Raw genomic sequence first — 24,960 nt, 5'->3', positions numbered from 1 at the left:
TATGGGAAATAGTAGGAAATAAACATGCAAGGCTAGTTCAAAACTGCTATTTTTCTGGAGTTAGATAAAGCATTTATTTAGAAAACTTTTATGGCTGCCCATAACTCCAGGAGAAATGGAACCTCAATCCCCACAATGGATGCAATGGCTGCAAACACTGATGGAGTTGGCTGAGATGGCTAAATTGATTGTTTTGATTAAAGAAAAAAACACAAATACCTTTATTTCTATTTGGAAACCACTTCTGGATTTTGTGCTTGAGGTGGGAAAAAAATGAAACTTTGATTTTGGGTTTTACTGATTAGATAGATTTGTTGTTATAGAAATGGCCAGTTTATATTATTATGAAAAAGGTAGATGCCTTATTTTACTGCACCAAAGGAGTCAGAAGTCAATGCTTTTTTGTTCTTTTTCGCTTGCTTTCCTCCACTATCCACTCCCCTTTTTCCTTCCCTAATTTCCCTAATATTTACTTTTTTATTCTCTTCGTATGTCATATTACAAATTAATAAAAAACTATATTAAAGATTAAAGAAAAATATATAACTCCAGGTAGCTAACAATCAATTTACAGATTCCCTCCCATAGCAACCCCATTAAAATAAATCAGTACCGAAGGGGAAAAAAAGAGGCAACACATTTATTTAAAACATTTGTACAGTTGTCCATCTTATATCAGATTGACAGAAAGATACATGTATATTGGGTTCTTCTAATAGCTTCTCCCTAATGCCTGGAGGGAAAAGCCAGGTTTTAACAGCCTGCAGGAAGGTGCAAAAGGGCAGGGCCCTCTGAATCTCTTAATCCATTTTGCATGGGCATTTAGTGAAATGAAGTATGTGGTTTTTGAGGATTTTGTGTGTATTAAAGGGCTGTATAGTATGATGAGCAAATGCAGAGAGACCCATCTATTTATAGCAGAACATACGGAAATAACTTCCTGCAGGGGAATACTGTATGTCACAGTACTTTCCCTTTGAATTCCTGTTCTGCATGTTCAGAGAAATCTTTTGCAAATTAGTCATTCTTCTTGTTAACAGACTATGCCAATGTTGAGATCGTGCGGTAGAGCCAGTTTGCTCTACTGGCTGAGGCAGGGGAATAGAAACTGTGAGGATATGACCTATGTTTCTATCTTAATTTGCACAAAGCCAGCTGGATGATCTTGAGCCAGTCATTCATTCTCAACTCTAAGAAGAAGGCAATGGCAAACCACTTCCAGAAATTGTACCTAAAAAACTGCAAGAGCTAGTCCAGGCGATTGCCAGGAGTAAACACTGACCCAGGGCCCTTCTCCCCACTCTAACTGATCCACCAACAAGCAGTATTAGAAATCTTGAGGATTAGTTGAGAACATGTCACTTGTTTATTGGTTAAATTTTAGAAGAGTCAAATCTCAACTGACTATTCAGGTTTAAAGAGATTTTTATTTAGTTAGATTGCAAGCCAGCTTGCCTAATATTGGGTGAGAGTGTTGTAAATTATAATCCTTGTGTCTTTGGGCACCAGATAGAGGAAGGCTATGAGACTAAGAAATGTGTCTTTGGGCTGAATTTTGTTACTCTGGTGTACCTGACAAAAAGATATGATTTGATGTCCATATTTTAAAATGCTATTTGCTGAGACTGTATATATCAAGATGATATTGGATATTGACATGTTAGCATATGGGTTAGTAATAGTCTAAGTTAAAGGATTTGATTACTGAAGATTTTTCACTGCTTAATCTTATGTATGGAAAATTCTCAGTCCATCAGGCTGTACATTCTGGGGGAAAAAACCATGGAGTCGGAAGAAGAAAATTCTTTGGCAACTTGGAACACTTGTAGGTGCACCTGTAGGAATTGCCTTAATAGCAGGCATTGCTATTCCAGCAATGATTATTGGAATTCCTGTATATGTGGGACGTAAGGTAAGATAACTGAATTGCTTTTGAAATCTACATGTTTTTCAATGGGACTTGCTTGTTATTATAGCATACTCTGTTTATTAAAGTATTTTTTTCATATAAGTTTTTACTTGTTCTTTGTCTTCTTTTTTAAATATATTTTTCCTCTGGAGTATCAAGGTTATAGTGAGGTTATAGTAGACAATGAAGCAATACAAGGATGAGAGTTATTAACGATTCTAGCCAATTATTCTATAGCTGTCAATTCAATTTCCAAGTGCAATTGAACATTCTGATTTTGACTTTTGAAAACAAAAAATAGTGATACAGTATTTTATTTTAAAAACCACATTTATTCTTCACTGTCTCTCATCCAGATGAAATTTTATTGAGGCTCCCAACATTATGAAATATGAAAAGTATTTATCGTGGATGAATTCTTTTCCAATGGTGGTTCCAAACCTTGCTGTTTCTTATGTAGGGAGGCTTTATCATACCATCTCATTGCCCTTCTGATAACATGCATTTTTTTTTATTTTAATGGGATTCATGTTATGACTATGCTGTGACATAACTTCATTGCTTAGCATTAAAAAAAAAATTTCTTGAAGTAAAAATTGTAGAAGTCAGTCACTTGCAATTTTCATGGAGGACCAAGTGACTTCCTTAGCTACCAATACAAAATGATTCCCATAAAGTTCTCTCTGGTCACAAAATGTTTTCAGTCAGGGTCTTCCTAGTCCTTTTCCCACAAAGAAAAGTGATTTCCCAAGAAATTCTTGATTATATGGGATTTGAACCAGATACCAACCATGTAGTTGAACATGCATGGCATAGTGTTTCATAACTATAATCAAAGAAGACCATTTACATCTATGAATTTAAATTTCTGGCTTGGGACAGGAATCCATATTAAAGGAATTTACCATCCATTTCTGATCAGTGATTCTAGTATTGTTGGGAAACTGCCAGCAGTCAAAGAGGAGAGATCAAGCAGGGAATTAGCCTTGAGTCAAGAGACCTAGAGAGAAGAGACTAACCAAAGACTGAAAATCCAGATTAACAGAGTTGGAAGGGACCTTGTAGGTCATCTAGTCCAATCCCCCGCCCAAGTAGGAGACCCTACACAATTTCTGACAAATGGTAGTCCAATCTCTTCTTGAAAGTCTCAAGTAATGAAGCTCCCACAACTTCCGAAGGCAAGCTATTTCATTTGTTGATTGTTCTCATAGTCAGAACATTTCTCCTGATTTCCAGATTGAATCTCTCCTTTATCAGTTTCCATCCATTATTCCTTGTCTGGCCTTCAGGTGCTTTGGAAAATAGCTTGACCTGTTTCTCTCTGTGGCAGCCCCCTAGATATTGGAACACTGCTATCATGTCTCTCCTTCTCTGGTCCTTCTTTTCACTAAACTAGCCATGCCCAATTCCTGTAACCGTTCTTCATGTTTTAGTCTCCAGTCCCCTAATTATCCTGGTTGCTCTTCTCTGCACTTTTTCTAGAGTCTCAACATCTTTTTTATAGTGTGATGCCCAAGATTGGATGCAGTGTTCTAGGTGTGGTCTTACTAAGTCTTTCTAGAGTGGTATTGGTACCTCACCTGATCTTGATTATTCCTCTGTTAATGCAATTTACGATTACATTGGCTTTTTTGGCTGCGGCTGTACACTGCTGGCTCATATTTATCTAGTCCACTAAGACTCCAAGATCCCTCTCACAGTTACTGCTATTAAGCCTGGTTTCACCCAGTCTATATATGTACTTTCGGTTTTTCTTTCCTAAGTGTAGACTTTACTTTTCTCTACACTGAATTTCATTTTGTTAGATAGGGCCCAGTGTTCGTCTGTCAAGATCCATCTGGATCTTGAGCCTATCATCTAGAGTGTTAGCTATTCCTGCCACCTTAGTATCATCTGCAAATTTGGTAAGTTCCCTTTCTTATTCCCTCATCTAAGTCGTTTATGAAGATATTGAAGGGTACTGGGCCTAAGACGGAATCTTGTGTTACCCCACTGTTTACTTCCCTCCATGTAGACTTAGACTCATTAAGGACTACTCATTGAGTATGGTTTGTCAGTTGCAAATCCATTTGATGGTGATGCTATCTATCCCACTTTTTTCTAGTTTACCAAGAAGTAGGTTGTGGTCTACTTTGTCGAATGCCTTGCTGAAGTCTAAGTATTTTATGTCCACAGTATTTTGCTGGTCTACTAATTTAGTCATTATGTTGAAGAATGAAATAAGATTAGTTTGGCATGATCTTGCTTTTAACAAACCTGTGCTGACTGCTAGTTATTACTTTACTTGTTTCTAGATGTTGGCAGATCTGGTTTTTAATTATCTTTTCCAGTATCTTCCTGGGTATTGATGTTGGGTTGATTAGTTGATAGTAGAGGAAAGGTTTAAACAGGAAAGGAAAAGAAATCCGAACAGATTTTTTTACATTGTTTGCTCATCTTGTTTGATTATACCAATGGAATCTTTAAATGCATTAATTTAAAATGGCAAGTAAATAGATAAAGATAATATTGATCACTCCTGTATATCATTTCTTCTACCAGTTATTAAATGGAATTTGCTCTAAAATATCTTCATTTTTCCTCTTTCTTATAAAGATTCATAATCGCTATGAAGGCAAAGACATGTCAAAGCATAAGAGGAACTTAGCCATTGCAGGTGGTGTAACCTTATCTGTAATTGTTTCACCAGTTGTAGCTGCAGTCACTGTGGGTAAGTATAGTTTCTGACAAAGTCTAGGAATATCTTTTTTTCTTGAGTACAGTAATTTATATTAACATCATTATATTTTACTAAAAATTACTAAAAAAATATTATTGATGAGTAATCTAGCAGTGAGACTATTTTTTAAAGTTTGTGTTTGAATAGTTTGAAAAATGTAATTCTTCCTCCAAAGTTTGCTTTTTGTTTAATGATATTTGCTAATCACCACTGTCAGCAGACACTTTGCGTGGCTAAGCAACCAGCAATAAATGCCAGAGGAAAAGCAGCATCCTAACTATGGTTACTCAGCATTAATAAGAACAAAAGACACAGTAGAATAAAATGGTTCCTTGCAGAATGAAAAGGGTGAAGAACCTAATTATGGCTGTGCAGGGGGAAGATGTTCCAAAATTGTGGGGAATTACAAAAAAGGTCCACATGGGTGATGGGCACTTAACAGGATCTCCCCAGAAGTTCATACCAGACAAGCAGAATTCATTTTAGGAAGATAATGTCTAGTTGTATCCTAGTGCTCTGCTGTGTAGGGCTAAAAGTTACCCCATAATAGCAGGGTTATTTTACTAGCATTCTGGCTTCTCTATTATATGCACTTCTAAAGGTAGCTTTAGTAGTCCATCTGAATGGTGATTGTGGTATGAATTACCATTGCCAAGTCTTCTTGCTTTAGGTAGGGATGTAACTATTATGCCATCGAGAACAAGGCCAAGACCCTCTTGGTCACAGTGTCCACCTACATTTTAAGCAATAGCTGGAAGTCCAAGAAAACCTCAGACAATAACTTCTTTCAAAGGAAGCATTAATCTTTCAAGAATAACTGCCAGTGCCAAATCAGCCTCTGATTATTGATTTAGGATTTCTGTGGCATCTCCATCTGACTATGCTTCGCCCAAAATTGATGAATGATTTGTTTTAGTAATTTCATACAGATGTTAAATAATTTGGGGTAGAACATATAGTACCCTATGCTAGAATGATCAAGAACATTCTCCCCTATGATTGCCATTTGAAACTGCCCACATTGATAGGAATGGAACCACTAAAAAATAGTACTCAATTCTTACAGGTGATCTAGAGGGAAACTAAATAATGCTGCATGCTGCTGAAGAATCTATTAGTAACATGGAGAAAGGGAACATCCCTCATCAAGGTCCTAACAGAGATATTCTCCTAATGTGATTGATCCCATTTCTGTCTCATGCCTGGACCTGAACCTGCCTGGAATAAATCTGTTTCCCCTAGAATCTTTTGTAATTGCTTCCCCACCAGCTTCCCTCAAAAGAGAAGTCTGGAGACAATGCAAAGCCTTCTCCAAGAGACAGTGCTACCAGGCAGTATAGTATCTAAGTAGCACTAACTATCTCTTGAATCCAGAAAATCCAGAATCTTCTTGAGAGATACGGTCAGTCATGAAAGCTTTAACAGACGAAGCTTTAACACCCCCTGCTTGGCAGCTTGAAGAAGCCAGGAGGGCCATAGATATTTCAGGACCCATTCTACAGGAAACTTTTCCACTTAATCATGTTCCACAAGATCAAATCCTAAGGAATTACTTTGGTCATCTTAGAGGACTCTGCCCAATGGGATCAAAACCAGAGAAGGTATAAGCTACTTCATCTGCAAGGAAACCTGTAAATTAATTCCAGGAGTCTTCAGGCATTTTGCTCCACCCATCCTTCCCAAGAAGGATCTGGGTAATTACGAATAAAATTGGTATGCAAGAATTTATGACCACAATAAATACAGAAAGCCCTGGGAGCTCCAACATCAGTCCAAGATGGTACGCATAACCAGCCCTAGCTTATCTGTGCAACTAAGTTTCATGCATAGTTACTTATAACCAGTCACAATCCTCCACCTAGATTTCACTGGAATTGGGCGGCCAATAAATTTAAATAAAATAAAATCTTCCCCAACCTCAGCATTGTGACTGAGGCCCAGAAGAGCACATGGCTCATTCCCAACTCTGGCTAATCAGGTCTCACTAACACACACTAAGTCTGCATAGCATGGGGGCATGAGATCTTATTTTGCATAGATCCAGCATTTATCAACAGCAGTCTAAGACCTAAGAGCCCATCTGTTCTGCCAGCAGAGCGCAGGTTTGGGTTAACCTTGATAGTACAGTGGTCTACGCACCCTGTTATTAACACAGCTGCCTGCAATTACTCTCTCCAAGGCTCAAGGTTGACTCAGCCTTCCATCCTTTCTAAGGTAGGTGAAATGAGGACCCAGTTTGTGGGGGCAATAAGCTGACTTTGTATAAATATACAAAAGGATGAAGGCTATTGCTTAACGCATTGTAAGCCGCCCTGAGTCTCCGGAGAAGGGCGGCATATAAATCAAATTTAAAAAAACAAAACAAAAAAACTGGTCTAGAAGGAGGGTGTGCAAGTTTGATAGAATCCGCTTTAGAAAACTAGAGTCTTGTAGTGTTTCAATCTAAATCTATATCTGTATCCTTATTAATATAACCCCAAAAGCCATGATAAAAGGTTGTGCATGCAGACCTTATTGCTCTTGAAATGAATAGAGAACCAGAAGACCTCAGTGTAAATATGAATTCTTGAGACCAGGATAAGTTTACAGAATTAGGTTGACTGTCTTTTTGTATCCATGATGAAAATTATATATCTATGATAAGAATTACCTTTTTGTTCTATTGTTCTATCTTTGCTAAATGGTGGAGTTAAAAAATACACAGTGAAAAAAAAAAAGACAGGTGTGCTAATCCCAGTATTATACTTTGTTTCCCTTATAGGTATTGGAGTTCCTATTATGCTGGCCTATGTGTATGGAGTAGTTCCCATTTCTCTCTGCCGAAGTGGAGGTTGTGGCGTATCAGCTGGCAATGGGAAGGGTGTCAGAATAGAATTTGATGATGAAAATGATATAACTGTGAGTGGAACAAATGCAGCAGCAGGTAAGAAAGAAAACCTTTATTTAGTTATCATATTTGCCTGGCTGCCTGTCTACAAAAGCATTTTTGGAGAAGCATAGAGGCCTTTTTGGAGAGAGGTAGAATAGAATAGAATAATAGAGTTGGAAGGGACCTTGGAGGTCTTCTAGTCCAACCCCCTGCCCAGGCAGGAAATCCTACACCACTTCAGAAATGTAGAAAACATTTCCAATTGGAAATATTTCAATCTTAAAATAGTTTTTTGATATCATAGGAAGGTTATTCTTATGCTGCTGTTACCCTACCAAAAAAGAGTACACCTTGAAATGAGGACTTTTAAATTTGAAATATTTTGCATATTTCTGTTTTTGATAATTGCTGCCCTAGGTTTAGCAAGTTACAAGCTTCTATAGACCATAATCCACAGATAACCAAGTTGTTTCATATATACATACACAGTTCAGAATATATTTGAAAGAAGTAATATTCCCTAATGGTCAAATATAGTCAATATCCAGACATGGTTTTTTATTTGCAGTGTGTGCTATGTTCTATAGTGATTTGCATAATCCTACACTTCCCAGAAAAAAAAAATCAATTAGTAGTAGCCTTAAAGGAAACCTTCTTTTATTGATGATATCTTAAACTTTCCCTGTATTAATTTATAAGGGCAGTTAATAGATAAAATCATTTTCTAGATACTGTTTCTTCTCTTAATGTTCTAATGCCATTGATTAAATATTAGTGTCACTTGCCATGCTGTGATTTTGATTTGGTAATTTTTTATTGAAAATTAAAATAACGTTAACTAGTGAAATGTTAGTTTCCTAACAGAAAATAGAATTGATCCAAATTGTAATCTAGTTTTAGAGAACAACTTTATTATTTCCCAGTACCAATTCTGGAATAACAATAGAATTAGAAAATATTAAGGATCATTATGCTGTAGTTGGCATTCTTCTTTTTCAGGAGAAAATCCAATTCTGTTTAGGAAATTATTTTATACAATTTCCTCATTACACTAGCCTAGACCTACAATCAAAAGATGACAGTATTTTTTCTTACTATCGTAATTATATCAATCTAAGACCAACATCCCCTCATCAGTTCTTGAAGAATTGAAAAAAAGACTACAGTTTTTATTACTGGAGCTTCCATAAAAGCAAAGCCTTCTATAATATGAAACTTTAGTAAAAGATATATTCCCTTTTCCATTTTAGACACTACATCAGTAGCAGAGGCACGTCACAATCCTAGTATAGGGGAAGAAAGTGTTGGATTGACTGGAAGCCTAAGTGCAAGTGGCAGCCATATGGACAGAATAGGAGCCATTCGAGACAATCTGAGTGAGACAGCCAGCACCATGGCTTTGGCTGGAGCTAGCATAACAGGAAGTCTGTCAGGAAGTGCAATGGTCAACTGCTTCAACCGGTAAGATAATGCATTCCAAGTGTTAAAATCTAATTGACTGTTTGTTATATAAACTATAATAAACAATGAAGTAAATGTTTAAGCTGATTGTTGTAAATTCTAACATCTATCTTTTGAATACTTGTGGATACATTCTGAAAACTGATAAAATTTAGTTGGATTAAAGAAGAACTCCAATTCCAATGATGGTGATATGTATGGAGAGATAGGAATTCTAGCATATACGGCTTTTATATTTAGTATTGGATTATGGTTTAGGGCAGAGTTCACCAACCTTTTCAGCTTTGTGAACTGGCAGAGAGGGGAGAGGGGATGGTTCCATGTGCTCAGTGGGCACATGCACCCACCGCACGTACACATTCTTGTTTGCTGCTTGCATGTGTGCGCTCGCCCGCCACTTTGGCCCGGTTCTGAAAGGCCTGGTAGCTGGCCGTGGTCTGGGGGTTGGGGATCCCTTGTTTAGGGAAAACACTCTTGCATGAAAATGAGATTGTTGTAAATGGAAAAACTTGTGATATGTTAGAAATTAACTGCTTATATTATTTGGAAGGTAACAATTTAATTCTGGCTATTTCTCATATGTATTTTTTTTTTAGGATTTACTACTGTAATTTATTAAGGGATATTTTACTTTTTTACTAATTTTACTAATTTGCTGTGAGAATTCTTCACTGGGTGGCTGGTAAACATTTAAAAGATTTCAATATATGTCACATTGAAAAATGCAAGTTACTTATTGAGCTAATACTGAATTTTCATTAAGGTTGGAAGTCCAGGCAGATGTGCAGAAGGAGAGATGCAGTTTGAGTGGCGAATCTGGCACTGTTAGCTTAGGAACAGTGAGTGACAATGCCAGCACCAAAGCAATGGCTGGGTCCATTATAAATTCCTATGTTCCATTGGACAGGTAAGTTTGAACTATGTTGGTCTATGTCAAGTCCAGAGTATGTTTTGTTTTTTAATTTAATTTAATTGATGAGCTTCTGGCATCTGTATATCTCGGAAGGCATTTTGCCTACTCTAATAGCATGCAGAAGTTTAGGTATCTCAGATCATATTGTATGGAAATTTCAACTGTGTCAACTTCTGAAGCCAAAGTATGATTTGAAAGTCAAAACCTCTCCTAGTTTTGTCTTGGTCTGATCAGATTTATAATATACAATCCACATAGTTTCTGTAAAAGAAATATTAAAAGTAATATTGATGAATCATCCTCTTAGCAAGATAGGACATCTTTTTTCAAACTTTGCATTAATTGTTGCATACGCGTTTTACAATATTGTTTATAACTGAATTTAACCGGGATGAGTTTGCAGGTGTTCTATCATAAAACAGAACTGTTATCCTTTTTTCTTACTTAGAGATGGTAGCAGTATGGAGGTACAAGTAGACATTGAATCGAAACCTGCAAAATTCAGACACAACAGTGGGAGCAGCAGCGTGGATGATGGTTGTGCAGCAGTCCGCAGTAACGCTGGTAGTTCTTCCGCCTGCTTGTCTGATAACAAATCAAGTGTCCCCAAGTGGTCCAAAGAATCATCAGCAGGGAAAAAATGCAAAGGTAAACTCAGAAAAAAGAATAGCACGAAGATAAATGAAACCAGAGAGGACATGGATGCTCAGTTGTTGGAGCAGCAAAGCACCAACTCCAGTGAATTTGACTCTCCCTCTCTCAGTGATAGTGTCCCGTCTGTAGCTGACTCTCACTCCAGTCATTTTTCCGAGTTTAGTTGTTCTGATCTGGAGAGTATGAAAACCTCGTGCAGCCATGGTTCCAGCGATTATCACACCCGTTTTAATACTGTGAGCATTCTGCCAGAGGTCGAAAATGACCTCTTAGAAAACTCTCCTCACCAAGGGGGCAGCTTGCTCTTTATGCCAATTGCTCCAAACTCAGAGGTTCCCCAGCTGAGTTACATTGCTGAAGAATGCACCTGCAAGGGGACTTCCAATAGTGCAGGTGTGAATACTGGTGAAACATTGAAAGAAAGAAACAACAACCATTCACCCCAGGTTATGGAGTTAAACACTTCACTTCAGACGGAGATTTAAACCTGTTATGTGCTGCAGAAATGTATTTACCACTAAGGAGCCTTGTCAGGCCACTTTAAGAAGCAAGGCTTCAATGCAACTTACATTTGGATATATGTCTCTATTAAGGCTTGCGTGGAACTATGTGAAGTGACATGAAGATTATAACAAGTGCATTACAATAAAACATTATATTGATGTTTTGTATTTTTGCCATAACTTTGCTGAAAGTCTGTATTTGGTGAACTTGAATGGGGAAAATTGGCCACTTGTAGGCTTCGTATAAAACCTCAGTATGGATTTCAGGTATACAGCAGGAAAACCAACCTCTGGTCAAAATGAGTTGCTGTAACCATACCAAAAAAAAAAAAAGTTCTGATAATTGTATGTGGAGAAGAATATCATTATGTTAAGTGATGTTGACACACATTCTTTAAGCAAGGTTATGACATATAGCATAACTTTAAATTAAAAAGAAATTGGTACTTGATATACAATAGGTAGCAAAGTGACGTCTCCTTATCAGAAAGTGGGGGTAATTTAATTATATTTCCAATTGACAGCAAAATAGAAGGTTTACGATATAAGGTGTATAAAGTTTTTGTACAATGTAAGAGCAATTAATTTGTTATCATAGTAGAGAACCTGATACAGTCACCTTCACCAGGGGACTTCAGTTATGCTGTTTAATTCTTGGTGCCTTTGGAAAAGACTGGGTTTATAAGTGCCTGGTCTGATGATTTCACTGTTAAGTTTTCCAGAATGTTGTCAGTTGCCGCCACCTTGGAATCTAGAGGAAAACTGCAGCGAATCAGCTAACTGTGGTAGATTAATAGGATTCATAATACTGAAGTATTAGCCTACCAAAGATTCACTCAGGCTTTTAGCAGATAACTTTTCTGACATCATTTTGCAAATCACATGCACAGGAGTAAAAAAAAGCACAGTGCAGAGCTTGCACGTCTTTAAAAATGGGCTCTAAAAATGGCTGGCTTGCAGGGAGGGGTGTGCCACATGTCCTGCTTATGGTTCAGCTGAACACGAGTTGAAGCTCACTTAAGCGCCTGCACTGTTAAATGTTTGCCACACGAGTCATAATGATGTATGCTCTCTGCCCCTCCTACAAGAGAGAGAGAGAGGAAAAAGATTTGGATTTTGGCATAGAAGCCTTCAGTAATTTGGTTTTGTGTGTGTATGTGTGAATGAGGCATTTTTTTTGTAAGTATTGCCATTATGGTGCTACTGAAAATACATGAGAAGAAGGTTGTTATGGGCCGCAGCCATCTTCTCTGGCCTCCTTGATTATTTTCTTTAATCAGCTTATAACACTAGTGTCAGATACATTATTTGGTAATGCTTGTTATGATATTTGTATATTTGCTATTTTTTGTTTGCTCAATGGAGTGTGTAAACTACATACCTGAAATAAATGTCTGAGTACTATTTCACTGTCTTCTGTCCTTAGAACAAAGGGCTTTTTACAATGCATGGAACACTTGTAGACTTCGAATTTATGTTGCATTATTCTGAATTACATTCTCTCCTCCAGAAGTCTTTCACATCTGCTTTATTGGTGTCAGAGAAGCAGTACAAGAACCAGGCTTCATATTGGGGAAGGACTATCATACATAAGCTTTACAAAGCAAAAGAGCTCCAGTTTCCAGTTCTTTCCAGTTAAAATTGTCCAGTATTAATGATGTGAAGATGCCTTAATAGATGTAATAACTACTTGGTTTGCCAAACTGAATTGATCAATGCATCTATTTGTTTATAAACTATCTTCTTATGTATGAGTCTAAGAGGTGGAATTAATTGAATGTAGACTTGCCATTCTATGTACATCACCAGCCTTTTCTTTGTGTAATTGAATTGAAATTTGGCTGCAGGGAGGAGACAATCTTCACTGATTGACCATATTTCCAGATCTATTCTGTTATAAAAGGTCCACCAGTCTTATTTTATCTTATGTCTTATATTTGACAGTAATATTTTTCAGAAGTTTCTTTGCTGTGATGAAAAGTTATCAGTCATATAATTTAATAGTATAAAATGCTAAGTTTAACTTTTTAAATATCCTACCTAAATAAATTTCTGAAACAACATAACATTCATTAGAATGAACACTATATTTTGCATCTCAATATACTAGGCTGCTGTCACATGTAATTTTATGCAAGTTTCATTTAGAATTCAGGCTTAATTATTATTTCTCTGTAACATCTCCCATATCCGAAGAAATAACTGAATCAAGTATTGAGAATTAAGAGCTATTTCAACAAGAAAGAAAAGTAAGTTCCAGCTGTATGTATAATATCCTTTAATTTGCATATGGAAGTAATTTACTCCATGCAACTAATTTAAATCAAATTAAGAAACAGCAAAAACAATTGTTACACTTACAGGAAGTACCATTGGAATCACTAAAGGATGGACAAAAAGGCATTATTTCTTTCTCTACCTAGCTGAAAGGCAGGTGTTCAAAATCCTTCCTATTCTAAGAAGGAAACTCCTCCCTTATATTCATGGATACTGAGTTAAGTTAGGAGGACAGTCCTCGTTTAGTGATCACAGTTGGGATTGGAACAGTAGTTGCTAAATGAAATGGGAGCTAAGTGAAACTGCATTTGTGCTTATGAACTTACTTCAGCTTTACAGATCTGCAAAAGATGTAAACATGAGTGATCTCAAAATTACTTTTTTATCAGTTTGTAACCAAATAGTTGCTAAATGAGGCAGTTGCTCAATGAGGATTACCCATTGTTTAATTTTAACATATAAAATTACCAGCAAAAAAGCATCAGAAAAATGGAAGAACAATATATAAAAATAATAAAACAGAAAGATTGAATAATGTAGATTTTTTAATGTCTGCACTGATGAATTCTCTCTCCTTCTGCAGGATCAGACTGATAGGTCTATCATTGAGTGATCAGAATGGTATTTCCTGGTAAGTTCTTCTACTGTTTTCAATCACCAAAGATGGAATTGTCAGGGAAGGAATATTCTGCAATAGCACTCCTAGAGAGAGTCAGTAGAGATTAATGATGGATCTCTAGTAGACTCCCAAGGCACAAAACTTTCTTAGAAATCTTATACTAAAGAGGCAGATTGCTTACTTGCAAATTTCTAGGGAAATCAAGAAGCTCCAGCTGATGAATATATGACACTCCCAATCCATCTAGTTGGCTCCCAATCCAAATCTGAGATTTTGTACAAGAGAATACAATTGCATCTTGCCGTATCACTATGCAGTCCCTACTTCTATTATGGCCGTGGACAGCTCTGTACCAAGCCTCTAAGTTGATTTAATACATATTGATAAATTATTTGGATGGAGGAGTTAAAAAAATATCACATTTGCAGATGAAATAAAGATACCAAACCCCTTAAGGAAACACAAGATTCAAAAGAACTTTGACAAGCTGGAACAATGGCTAGAATCCAACAAGATGAATTTCAACTGGCAAACAACTTTGTGTTTGGAGAAAAAAAAAAAGACAAGAATATGGAATGGCAGAAACCATACTGGGCAACAGTATATAGTATACAACAAGGGATCTCGGTTTCCTCGTGGATCACAAGCTGATCATGAACCAATAGAATGATGCAGCTTCCCAAAAGGGAAATGAAATCTAAGCTTGCCTCTTAGTGAAGTATAATATAAAGATCAAGACAAGCCATTGTTCTTTTCAATTTGTGTTACTCCCTGCTTAAAATAGTGACCAGTTTAGAACACTGAAATTTAGAATGCACATTAACAAACTAGAACATGTGTGAATTACAAGCAAACAGATTTCGTATGGACATAAGGTTTTATTTATGGATGATGGAATAGACTTTGTGGAAGGTGGTAGGCTGTTTCACTGGAAGCATTGAATGGAGGATGGATGATCTTATCTCTTGGACATGCTGTAGTAGTGGATTCCTATACAGGGAAGGACTTTGGACTCAATAATTGCCTCCAAGATTCCTTCCAAACATTCTAGCATTAGTACAGTGATGGATGTGAAGGTGCAAGTTGTGTGACCAGCCTCTAAATGGATTTTTCTCTTAGTGTAAGCTTCATGAGAATTAGGCTTCTGGTGTCTCTTGTGATTCCTTCCTTTTTTCCTCATTGAATACAAAGGCCGAGGGTAAAAGGATTGCAGGTAGACAGAGGTAGCAAAAGGGCAGGATCCACTACTTGAGCTTCTGGATTTGACTTCCTTGCCTTTCTTCCTGTGTGCTCTGGAGCAGCTGTTGTTCCCTGTTAAGTGGCTTAATATTGAGTATACTACTACTGTTTGAAATTGCCTTATTTGTGGAGAAAGAGGAAGGTGAAATTTCTCATGTTTTGTGTGAGTAGATGTGCCCAAGAAGAACTTATTCAATGGAAGCCATCAAGCTGGATTGTATCTACACTCCAAAGGGCTCTTCCCCAGCCCTGAGCAATTCTCATATTGCCATTCTGGTGGAGAGGAAGAAGCAGAATCCATCTCATATGCTTGCCACTCCTATGCTCTCTTGCTAACCTCTGCAAAGAATCCTGTTGTCAGATGGCTGCCATTATTGATACGACTCAATGTTAACCTGGATGTTTGAGGGTCCCCTCTATTGATGTTGCCCAATGTTCATATAGGTTGCTGGAAAGTCACTGCAGTTGATGCCAGCTGGTACCTTGACCATTATTTTGCTTTGGTGTCTGGAAGCAGTTGCTGGATTGCTCAACTGGGGCTGTTCAGTTTCGGTCCTCTTGCATGCTACTTGCAACACCATTCATGTGCTTGCGATTGACAGAGTCTGCATTCCTGGGCCTTCTGAACCAACCTTCTGCTGGTTCTTTGGCATTTATGTTTCTGCACATCACCCACATATTTTGCAAGTTGCCTGGGCTTGCCCACATGGCTTCTGCAATTTTTCTGGCTGCCAGAATATCTATCTCCTGGATATGTATTTGAAATGTATCCTGCTCTTTGGCCACAGTTTTTTTCCCCCCCTCTGGTCCTCAAAGTATGGCCAGGAAGAAAACTGTTGCTTCTTTTAGGAGGCAGAAATGGATATGGGGCAGAAAATAGGTGTTTAATGCACAATCCAACTAAAAAAAGATGCCATTAATGCTTTTCCATTGGCTTCTTTTGGTGACCAAGAATTGTTTGGTTACTAAGGCTTGGTGTGTAATTAGACACATCTTGCTTTGCACAGTGCCTCCTGGTGTTCAAATAATATCCTGTCCTGATTGGGTAGGTTCACTTCACAGCAAACATAAGAAGCCACAATCATTTGTCAATCAGAAGCAGGCAATACCTAGCCATCTAGGAACACTCCCTCACTTGAGGTTGTAGTTAATTTAGCGTCTATGGACTATAGAATCATGTTTGTGCTAAATGACTATTGTCACCCGGTAATATATATACTTCGTATGTTACTGTTAAGTACTGTTAAGGGAATTAATATGTAAACTTTTCATGCTTCATATAGCACATTCTTATCATTTTAAAAGTATTTAATATTTCTATGTGACAATCTGATATAATTTGAGAAAGCCTTTTAGATACTAAGAAGAAAGTCTTATTCTGAATATATTGCAGATGGAAACTGACCAATTACTTCATTACCTCTCACCCAATTTCAACAAAGTTCCCTCCTCAGAGTTCTACAACTTCCCTCTTCAGTACAAAACAAACACATAGTCTTCTTTTATCAGATAAGAAAGTCAATACAGTACATCATTTGCAAAGTTTGGAAGACAGCCATGAATATTGGTAAAGAACTGGCTTCCTTTTGACAAATTTTCACCCATTTGTTATTTATTAGGCTATTATTTAGTCCTAGTTTTTGATCTCTAAGTTGATATCATTAAATGTATATACCTTTTTATTAAAACAAGCTTATACTTTTATGTGACTGCAGGATCCATGCTAGGAAAGAAGCTGCTGCCATAATTGGAAAAAGCTTGTGTATGTTCTTCGTTCTTACTCTACCTCTGATGAAATGGAAGGAGACGTGACTTTGTGCTAGAAAGCATTGAGCCTGAATTTGTAGCTCTTGATGTGGATGTTTTAAGCAATTATTTCCATCCCATGCTTTTCAAAGCTATACATTAAAACTGCTGTTCTGAAAATATCTTGGAATGGTAAAGTCATGTTTTTAGAACAAGTACAGGTTTGGCTCCTAAACTTTTCTTGCTTCAATGCTGTATTTGAGCAGCCAGTATTTATATTTTACATTATCTAAAGAATCGTGTGGTTTGTGGTTGGGGTGTGCCTACTTTGAAAACAATTGGGAGGATAGATCTCATGTGAGCACAGCAACATTCTGTGATTCATTAACAGAGCCCCTCTACCTTTCAGCTTCTGCAGCTTCTTTGAGGAGTCACATCAACTTTAATGAATCAACTCCTTAAAGCAGTGTTTCTCAACTTTATTTGTTTATTTATTTATTTGTTTAAATTTCTATACCGCCCTTCTCCAATATAGGACTCAGGGCGGTGAACAGCCAAAATAAAACAAGACATACATACCAAACATACAAAATCTAAAAACTGATTAAAATAATTAAATCATTTGGCCGTAATTAAAACAATTCCAATTTAAAATCAGTTTAAAATTTGACTCAAGCCAGCCCAGCTAGTTGAAATAAATGGGTTTTCAGGGCCCGACGAAAAATCCGGAGGTCTGTTATTATCCGTAACTCTGGGGGGAGGTTGTTCCAGAGGGTGGGCGCCACCACAGAGAAGGCTCTTCCCCTGGGGGTCGCCAGCCGACATTGTCTGGCGGACGGCACCCTGAGGAGGCCCACTCTGTGTGAGCACACTGGCCGGTGGGAGGCTATTGGTGGCAGAAGGCGGTCTCGTAAGTACCCCGGCCCTAAGCCATGGAGCGCTTTAAAGGTGGTCACCAACACCTTGAAGCGCACCCGGAAGACCACCGGGAGCCAGTGCAGCTCGCGCAGGAGAGGTGTCACATGGGAGCGCCTCGTCGCCCCCATAATCCCCCGCGCGGCCGCGTTCTGGACCAGCTGGAGTCTCCGGGTGCACCCCAGGGGGAGCCCCATGTAGAGAGCGTTGCAGTAGTCCAGGCGGAAAGTGACGAGTGCCTGAGTGACTGTGCGTAGGGAGTCCCGATCTAGAAAGGGGCGCAACTGGCGTATCAGGCAAACCTGATAGAAAGCCCCCCTGGCCCCCCCCTCAACTTCAAGATGCATGGACTCCAACTCTCAGAATTCGCCACCTAGCATGCTGGGGAGACTTCTGGGAGCTGGAATCCATGCAACTTAAAGATGATGGTTGAGAAATGCTGCATTTTTAAAAATGTGAAATGCTAAAATTTGGATATTCTGATATGTGAGATGATTCATACTGTATAAGGAAAATATAGTACTCTCTCCCCTTCTCCAGCATTCACAGAAAATAAGCACAGAGTTCTGTTCCAACTGATTAAAAATGCTATGATCATGTACCCAAAATAGTCCAATTAATCAAGGAATGAGTAATGAATTACATTGAATAATACTGCTAGCTGTTTCCGAAACCATTTTTCTCTGGGTTTTGATACACCACTGAACTCTGCCTGAAAGATTTAGGGATGCTGTTAGGACAGAAATATTATTTTTCAAAGCAAATCAGGACTTGTTCAGTGAAATCTCTCTCTGGAGAACAGAAATGACAGCTGCAGCAAAGACCAAAGAACCAAAGAGTAGACTGGTTTTTTGGAACCTCTCTGGACAAGGAAAAGACAGGAGATTGCGCACATGTGCTCCGGAAGACTCCTCCTTCCAGGAAACCTCAGGACAGATGTTTTCCATAGATTTGATCACCAGGAGATGTTGGGATTAGCCAACTTGCTCATACATGGTGGGGTCTTTGAAAGGAGTTTCTAACTTTGCTACTAATAAAAATTGCCTATTTAACTATCTTAACACCATTACACATCTTTGGAAAGACAAGTTTCACAAGCCACAATGTTTAAATGTATGAAACATCAAAGATGCATTGATTTAGGAGAGACTACTATAGCCAAGGCCATGTTTGAAGGAATCTTAATAGTCCATATTGTGTTTTTATACTAGATTATGACCGTTCCCCTAAAACAGAGGTGGGGAACTATGGCCCCTTTGTGGCTGGGTCAGGAATTCTGGGAGTTGAAGTTCACAAGTCATAAAAGGGCCATAGTTCCCCATCCCTGCCCTAAAAGATAAACTGCAAATTGAATTGGTACTATCAAATTAAATAGACCACACTTTTGTGAAGCCAAGTTACACTTTAATCCATAAACACCAAAACCAGTTTCTATGTTAGAGACCAAATGTTCACCTCAGGAACTGAACAATCAGTATCCTACAAAAATATATTGGGGCACTCTGGAAAACAAAGCTGTTAACAAAGAATAAAAATAAATGCCCAATATCTTTCTTTTAAAATATTTATTCATTACAAGTATTTTTATATCGATCAGCTCAATACCTTATTACAAAAATTCTTCAAGAGAAACAATTCAAGTGGATAAGCTCTTAACATTTTTTTTTTACAGTTTCTAATCCAAGAAAACATTTAATTCAAAATAGTAAAAGTATCAAATAGTACTTCTGTACTATTTCCTGTAATATAATTTGGATTGCGTACTATTAATAAATTAGTTTTCAGTTTAAAATATAATAACTCTATTGCTTCAAAACATTTTTTTACATCTTTTGCTTCATCTTTGCTGTTCTATAGTAAGTCACTAGCTCGGAGAACTCTCCCTTTGTATATTCAATGGAAGCAATTCAGAGGAGATTCAAACATCTCTTGTTGCAACCAGCTGCTAAAAGGTTCACACAGCTGTACACATTCAGAACCCTCCAGCATGTTAATTCTGTAAGAGTAAGGCAAGAAATGACTTGGGGGTTTTATTGAAAGCCATACTCAACGTAAGCCAGATGAATTTGGAACAGCAAATGAAAACAAAACTGAAGTTGAAATATACTGTAGTTTGGTATGCATAGTGTCCATTTTTTCCCCCAGCTGCAAAAACAAAGTGCTATCACTGGGTTACACTTTCATAGCCTTTCAAAACATGCCCACTTAAAATAAGACTCACAATTCCTTATTTAATGGGGCTTATTCAAAGACATTTTCATTGCAGTGTTGATCACCATTTTCGAACAGTGGTTTTTCTTTAGAAAAATCCCCTATACTAGAAGAAAATAAAACAAAAACAGCTACATATAACCATTTGAACACTTTCCATATAAGTATTATCATTTGTTTTAACATCCCTTCATAAAAGGAACATTTTAGATGATTTCCTTGGCCTTCTGGGACTGTGTCCTTGTGGCTCACGGTTCTCTTTCTTAAGCAAATACCGAGCATTTTTCATTCTTTTTCTTTCCTATCTAAATGAATCGTTCAAGCCCCAGTCCTACTTCTAATCTATTTATTGATATAAGTGCAGGTGCCAAAGAGTAGGGAACATTCCCATAAATAAAATAATTGTACAATAAAACATATACAAGGTGAAGGAGCTGATTATCAAAGTGTGTGTAAAATATGCAGCATATTAAATAACCCAGATAAAACTTATTTGTTTGCCTTCCCTTGGTGTAAGATGGACATACATACTATGCATATTTGCCTGGAGTAATTAAAAAAGAAGCTGTTTACAGTTCAAAGGTTTTCTTAAGATTCTCAAGATCATTCAAAGAAAATTGTTGGTCTTGCGCGTTGGAAAGAGAAGCCAGTAGCTGCTGAACCTGTTCTATTTCATTCTTACCAAGAAGTGTCTGCACCACCTGAGCAAAAAAAGTATGTGCACTTAATTAGTTCTTAAAAATGACATTTACCTAAATACCAGTGTTATTTGAAAAATAATCTACACTGAAGACAATCTGCTTACCTTAAATCTTTCAGCTTTACTTAGGTAGAAAAGATGTTGGTATACCAGATTAGGCTTTTGGCTGAACACATCAGACTGCAGAGCTTGAATAATGATGAGAAAAATATCTCCTTCTAATTTGTTGCTTAGTAGTACTGGCAAATCTTTTGGCTCAATCATTGCTAAGAGCTCCGCACAAGCAGCAATGTCCTTACGGGCATTCACGATGTTGATTATCTGCCCAAATTCATAGGCATTTGATGGCTTAGAAATGATTAGCTTTTCTGAGCTATTCAATGGCACGGCTGTTCCAAGCTCCTCTTTAGCATTGCAAGGGTTTATTGCTGTATTTGAAGAACACGTCTCTGTATCATCTTCCTCTTGTTCATTTACCTTCATAAAGAAATAACCATGCATTTGGTCAGCCTTAATAAATACAACATTAAAAAAATTCTAATTACAGTAAGCAGGAGTCGAGCCATAAGAGTGTTTGTAACCACTTAAAAGACATTTAAATGTGTCTTTGGAGAAGTTCATTCATCATCACCATATTTTCATTTATTACTTCCTAGATTATCTTCCAAAATGTTCCTGCGCTTATATATAACTTGCAGCTGATCACAGAGAGGCTGATTGAGTTATTCTCTAGTGCCCAATTCTCAGTGGGTTCCTAATTCATGGGAAAGTTCCATATGATTTGTCCAAAGTGACTTGGTAGTAGTCAGTTATTTATAGTTCACTTTTCTCCAAAAATGTCAATCAAGAAGGCTAATAGCAATAACAATAAAAATACACAAATTAATTGAAAGTACAACTAAACTTTAAAAATAAACATAGCAGCCATAAAACACCAAACCAGAAAATCAGCTCAGCAGTTTTGTTGCAAAGTCCTGCTCAGGGGAATAAACAGAGCATTAACAGAGATCGAAGTCTCGGTAAAATCATCAGGGGCCATCTATTATTTTCCTCTGAATTGGTTTCTCTAAGGAATAAGATGTTAAATCTTAAGGGAGATTGGTAAATTAGAATATATTTCAAAAGGTCTGGTTCCCAACTCATAAAAAGCACCATCAGCTTTGAATCATGCCAGATCAGAAACAAACTAGTGGCTATTTTCATCACAGAGTATAAGCTGTTTATAATTGGCTCTAGTTAGGAGTTGAGCCTGCATTATATATAAACTGAAGTTTCTCAAGGGCGGTCTTGCATGCAGTATGTTAAAATAGTACAACTGGGATGTAAGCAGGATCTATATATTGTGACTGAATTTGACATGCTCAGGAACAAACATGCTAGTCTTAGTGGGGGATTCCTGAACCCCATAAAAAATTGGGTGTCCGGACCACAGACTTCCTAACTAGGAAAGAGGTTTCAAGAAAAATACAACTTCCTCCAGTAGAGGTAGAATCCTTCATGACCAGCTACACGCAAATTTTGACTTATCTGGATTAGGATGCAGTATGTTTGCATTCATCTTATCCATTATTAATCTCAGCTATTACAGTAAAATTTAGAACAGCCTCACTAATTTCAGGGAAAAAAAAACATGGAAGTGGTTGTTGCCTTCATATGGGGAATAGCAAATCCAAAAGGTAATTTGCCAGTTTTAATATACATTAAACAATATCAGGGAAACAAAGGCAAAGTATTATCCTGAGAGACATCACAGACCAATGGCTAATGTATTGAAGCGATATCTTCCAGCACCACTTTCCTGAAATCAACTTGAAGGAGGGCAGTTTCTAGCTTACATCTTATCAAGGTCAACTATTAGTGTTTCCAACCAGGGATGCCGTCCAGCTCTGTCCAGCTTTCTATCACTGAAAATTGAAAAGTTGTAAAGTCTCATGGGGACTTTATTTTGTAGTGGAGAATTTTAGTCTGGCACCTGACCAAAGTGGGGAAGATTAAACTATAAAAGCGTAGTTCAAACTGACTTCTATATTTCACGCTGTATATTCTTACAAAATTTCTCCAAATGCCGTATGTATTCGGAGAATGTATCCGCTAAAAATAAAATCTAGCAATTTAATCTAAAGCTTTTAAGCCTCTGTGGTTTTTCTTAAATACCTCTTGGATTTCAATTTTTTTCCTTTGCTTTGGCTGATTGTTGGCTGTAAATTCACGTTTAAGTTTAAATAGTTGAGTTGTTTCATCCAGTTCCTTCTGTACTTCAGCAATACTGGAATCAATTAGAAGAACTTTATTCAGATCTTCAATACTAGCTTCATAGTTCTGAAAGTTAGAAAAATCAATGATTGGTTTAAATAAGAAATTATTATTATTATTATTATTATTATTATTATTATTATTATTATTATTATTATTATTATTATTTTATTTCTATACCGCCCTTCTCCTGTGGGACTCAGGGCGGTGTACAGCCAAGATAAAACATTGCATATAAAATTTAAAAACAATTTAAAAAACAATTAAATAATTTTGGCCCAAGATATTAAAAACAACCCAATTAAAACCAAATTCAATTAAAACTGAGAGGATGGGATCAAGCCAGCCCAGCTAGATGGAATAGGTGTGTTTTTAGGGCCCGACGAAAAGTCCGGAGGTCTGATATCGTGCGTATCTCAGGGGGTAGGTCATTCCAGAGGGCGGGTGCTGCCACAGAGAAGGCTCTCCCCCTGGGGGTCGCCAGCCGACACTGTCTGGCTGACGGCACCCTGAGGAGCCCCTCTCTGTGCGAGCGAACCGGTCGGTGGGAGGCTATTGGCGGCAGAAGGCGGTCTCGCAGATAACCCGGCCCTAAGCCATGGAGCGCTTTAAAGGTGGTCACCAACACCTTGAAGCGCACCCGGAAGACCACAGGAAGCCAGTGCAGCTCGCGCAGGAGAGGTGTCATATGTGAGCGCCCCGTCGCTCCCATAATCCCCCGCGCGGCCGCATTCTGGACTAACTGTAGCCTCCGGATGCACCCCAAGGGGAGCCCCATGTAGAGAGCATTGCAGTAGTCGAGGTGGGAAGTGACGAGTGCTTGAGTAACCGTGCGTAGGGAGTCCCGATCCAGAAAGGGGCGCAACTGGCGTATCAGGCGAGCCTGATAAAAAGCCCCCCTGGCCACGGCCGTCATGTGCTCTTCTAAAGACAGCCGTGGATCCAGGAGGACGCCTAAGTTGCGAGCCCTCTCCGTGGGGGCCAATGATTCGCCCCCAATAGCCAGCGATGGCACCAGCTGGCTATATCGGGACGCCGGAAGCCACAGCCACTCGGTCTTGGAACGGTTGAGTTGGAGCCTGTTTCTCCCCATCCAGGCCCGCACGGCCTCCAGACACTGGGACATCACTTCAAGGGCATCGTTGGGGTGGCCTGGGGTGGAGATGTACAGCTGAGTATCGTCAGCGTACTGATGGAACTCCACTCCAAATTGTTGGAAAAGTTACAATATTTACTTATAGTCAGAAAAATAACCTGGATTTTTGCTTTCATGTTTTCTGTTCTTTCCCAACATTTTCTAAATGTTACTATATTTATAGCTATTTGCTGGATTAATCTTTAATCCAGCGGGGATATTCTTATGTTCTTAAGGAATCCATTACTGTGGTGAGTGATCTGCTATACAAGCTTTTGGTTATCAAAGTAAGGAGGAAGCTATGTTATCTCTGTTACCAAAACCTCATGTAATTTACAAAAACATATACCAGGTCCCTTGGCAAATGTATAAAAGATTCATTTTATTTAAGATAGGGTCCCAACAATCATTCCAAAAGCAATAGAGATAGTCCTTCACTTATGACTAATTACTTAACAATGGTTTGAATTAACAGAAGTCTGCAAAAAAAAAAAAAAAGTCATTTATGACCTGAACTCAAACTTATGACTGTTGCCTTGCCTCCTTGGTGACAATTGCAATTTGGGCATTTGGCAACTAGTATGCATTTATCACTGATTGTAGCATCCTACTGTCATGTGATTGTGATTTGCTTTTTTTTTTTTTGGCTAGTTTTGCCAGGAAAAAGTGCCATTAACCAAGCTGGATTTGTATTTACAACCACGTGACTCCACATATAACCATAACAACTTATAACATAAATTCTATTCCCAGTTGTGGTCATAAATTGAGAACTACGTGTAGAGCAACACTTAAACATGTGAAACTAGAAACAATTATTTCTCCAAATACCCTGTC

At 37.9% G+C, this 24,960-nt stretch overlaps 2 protein-coding genes across 10 annotated transcripts in view; one reads left to right on the top strand and one right to left on the bottom strand.

Moving 5' to 3' along the window:
- RNF19A (ring finger protein 19A, RBR E3 ubiquitin protein ligase) overlaps positions 1 to 17,089 on the top strand; it is a 36,348-nt gene extending 19,259 nt beyond the window's left edge. For 3 of the 6 annotated variants that reach the window (XM_034422539.3, XM_087891373.1, XM_087891372.1), the window contains 8 exons: positions 1,750 to 1,912; positions 4,505 to 4,619; positions 7,390 to 7,551; positions 8,748 to 8,958; positions 9,722 to 9,865; positions 10,320 to 10,519; positions 13,889 to 13,936; positions 16,879 to 17,089. In XM_034422539.3, coding sequence (XP_034278430.1) covers positions 1,750 to 1,912; positions 4,505 to 4,619; positions 7,390 to 7,551; positions 8,748 to 8,958; positions 9,722 to 9,865; positions 10,320 to 10,519; positions 13,889 to 13,899 — 1,006 coding nt within the window. In that variant the 3' untranslated portion in view covers positions 13,900 to 13,936; positions 16,879 to 17,089. Of the gene's footprint in view, positions 1 to 1,749; positions 1,913 to 4,504; positions 4,620 to 7,389; positions 7,552 to 8,747; positions 8,959 to 9,721; positions 9,866 to 10,319; positions 12,433 to 13,888; positions 13,937 to 16,878 lie in introns of those variants that run through there. The other 3 variants (XM_034422534.3, XM_034422536.3, XM_034422535.3) reach the window with 1 other exon arrangement.
- A 2,285-nt stretch (positions 17,090 to 19,374) lies between these two features.
- Positions 19,375 to 24,960, bottom strand: part of SPAG1 (sperm associated antigen 1) — a 29,816-nt gene continuing 24,230 nt past the window's right edge. For all 4 annotated transcript variants that reach the window (XM_034422532.3, XM_034422533.3, XM_087891371.1 and 1 more), the window contains 3 exons: positions 22,890 to 23,054; positions 20,841 to 21,212; positions 19,375 to 20,736 (listed from right to left, as the gene is read on the bottom strand). In XM_034422532.3, the coding sequence (XP_034278423.2) occupies positions 20,605 to 20,736; positions 20,841 to 21,212; positions 22,890 to 23,054 (669 nt within the window). In that variant the 3' untranslated portion in view covers positions 19,375 to 20,604. The remainder of the gene's footprint in view (positions 20,737 to 20,840; positions 21,213 to 22,889; positions 23,055 to 24,960) is intronic.

This window comes from Pantherophis guttatus, chromosome 3, assembly GCF_059756535.1.
Source record: "Pantherophis guttatus breed Tessera chromosome 3, ASM5975653v1, whole genome shotgun sequence".
NCBI lineage: Eukaryota > Metazoa > Chordata > Lepidosauria > Squamata > Colubridae > Pantherophis > Pantherophis guttatus.
Note: the sequence above shows the minus strand (reverse complement) of the source record. Positions and strands in the feature narration are given on the sequence as shown.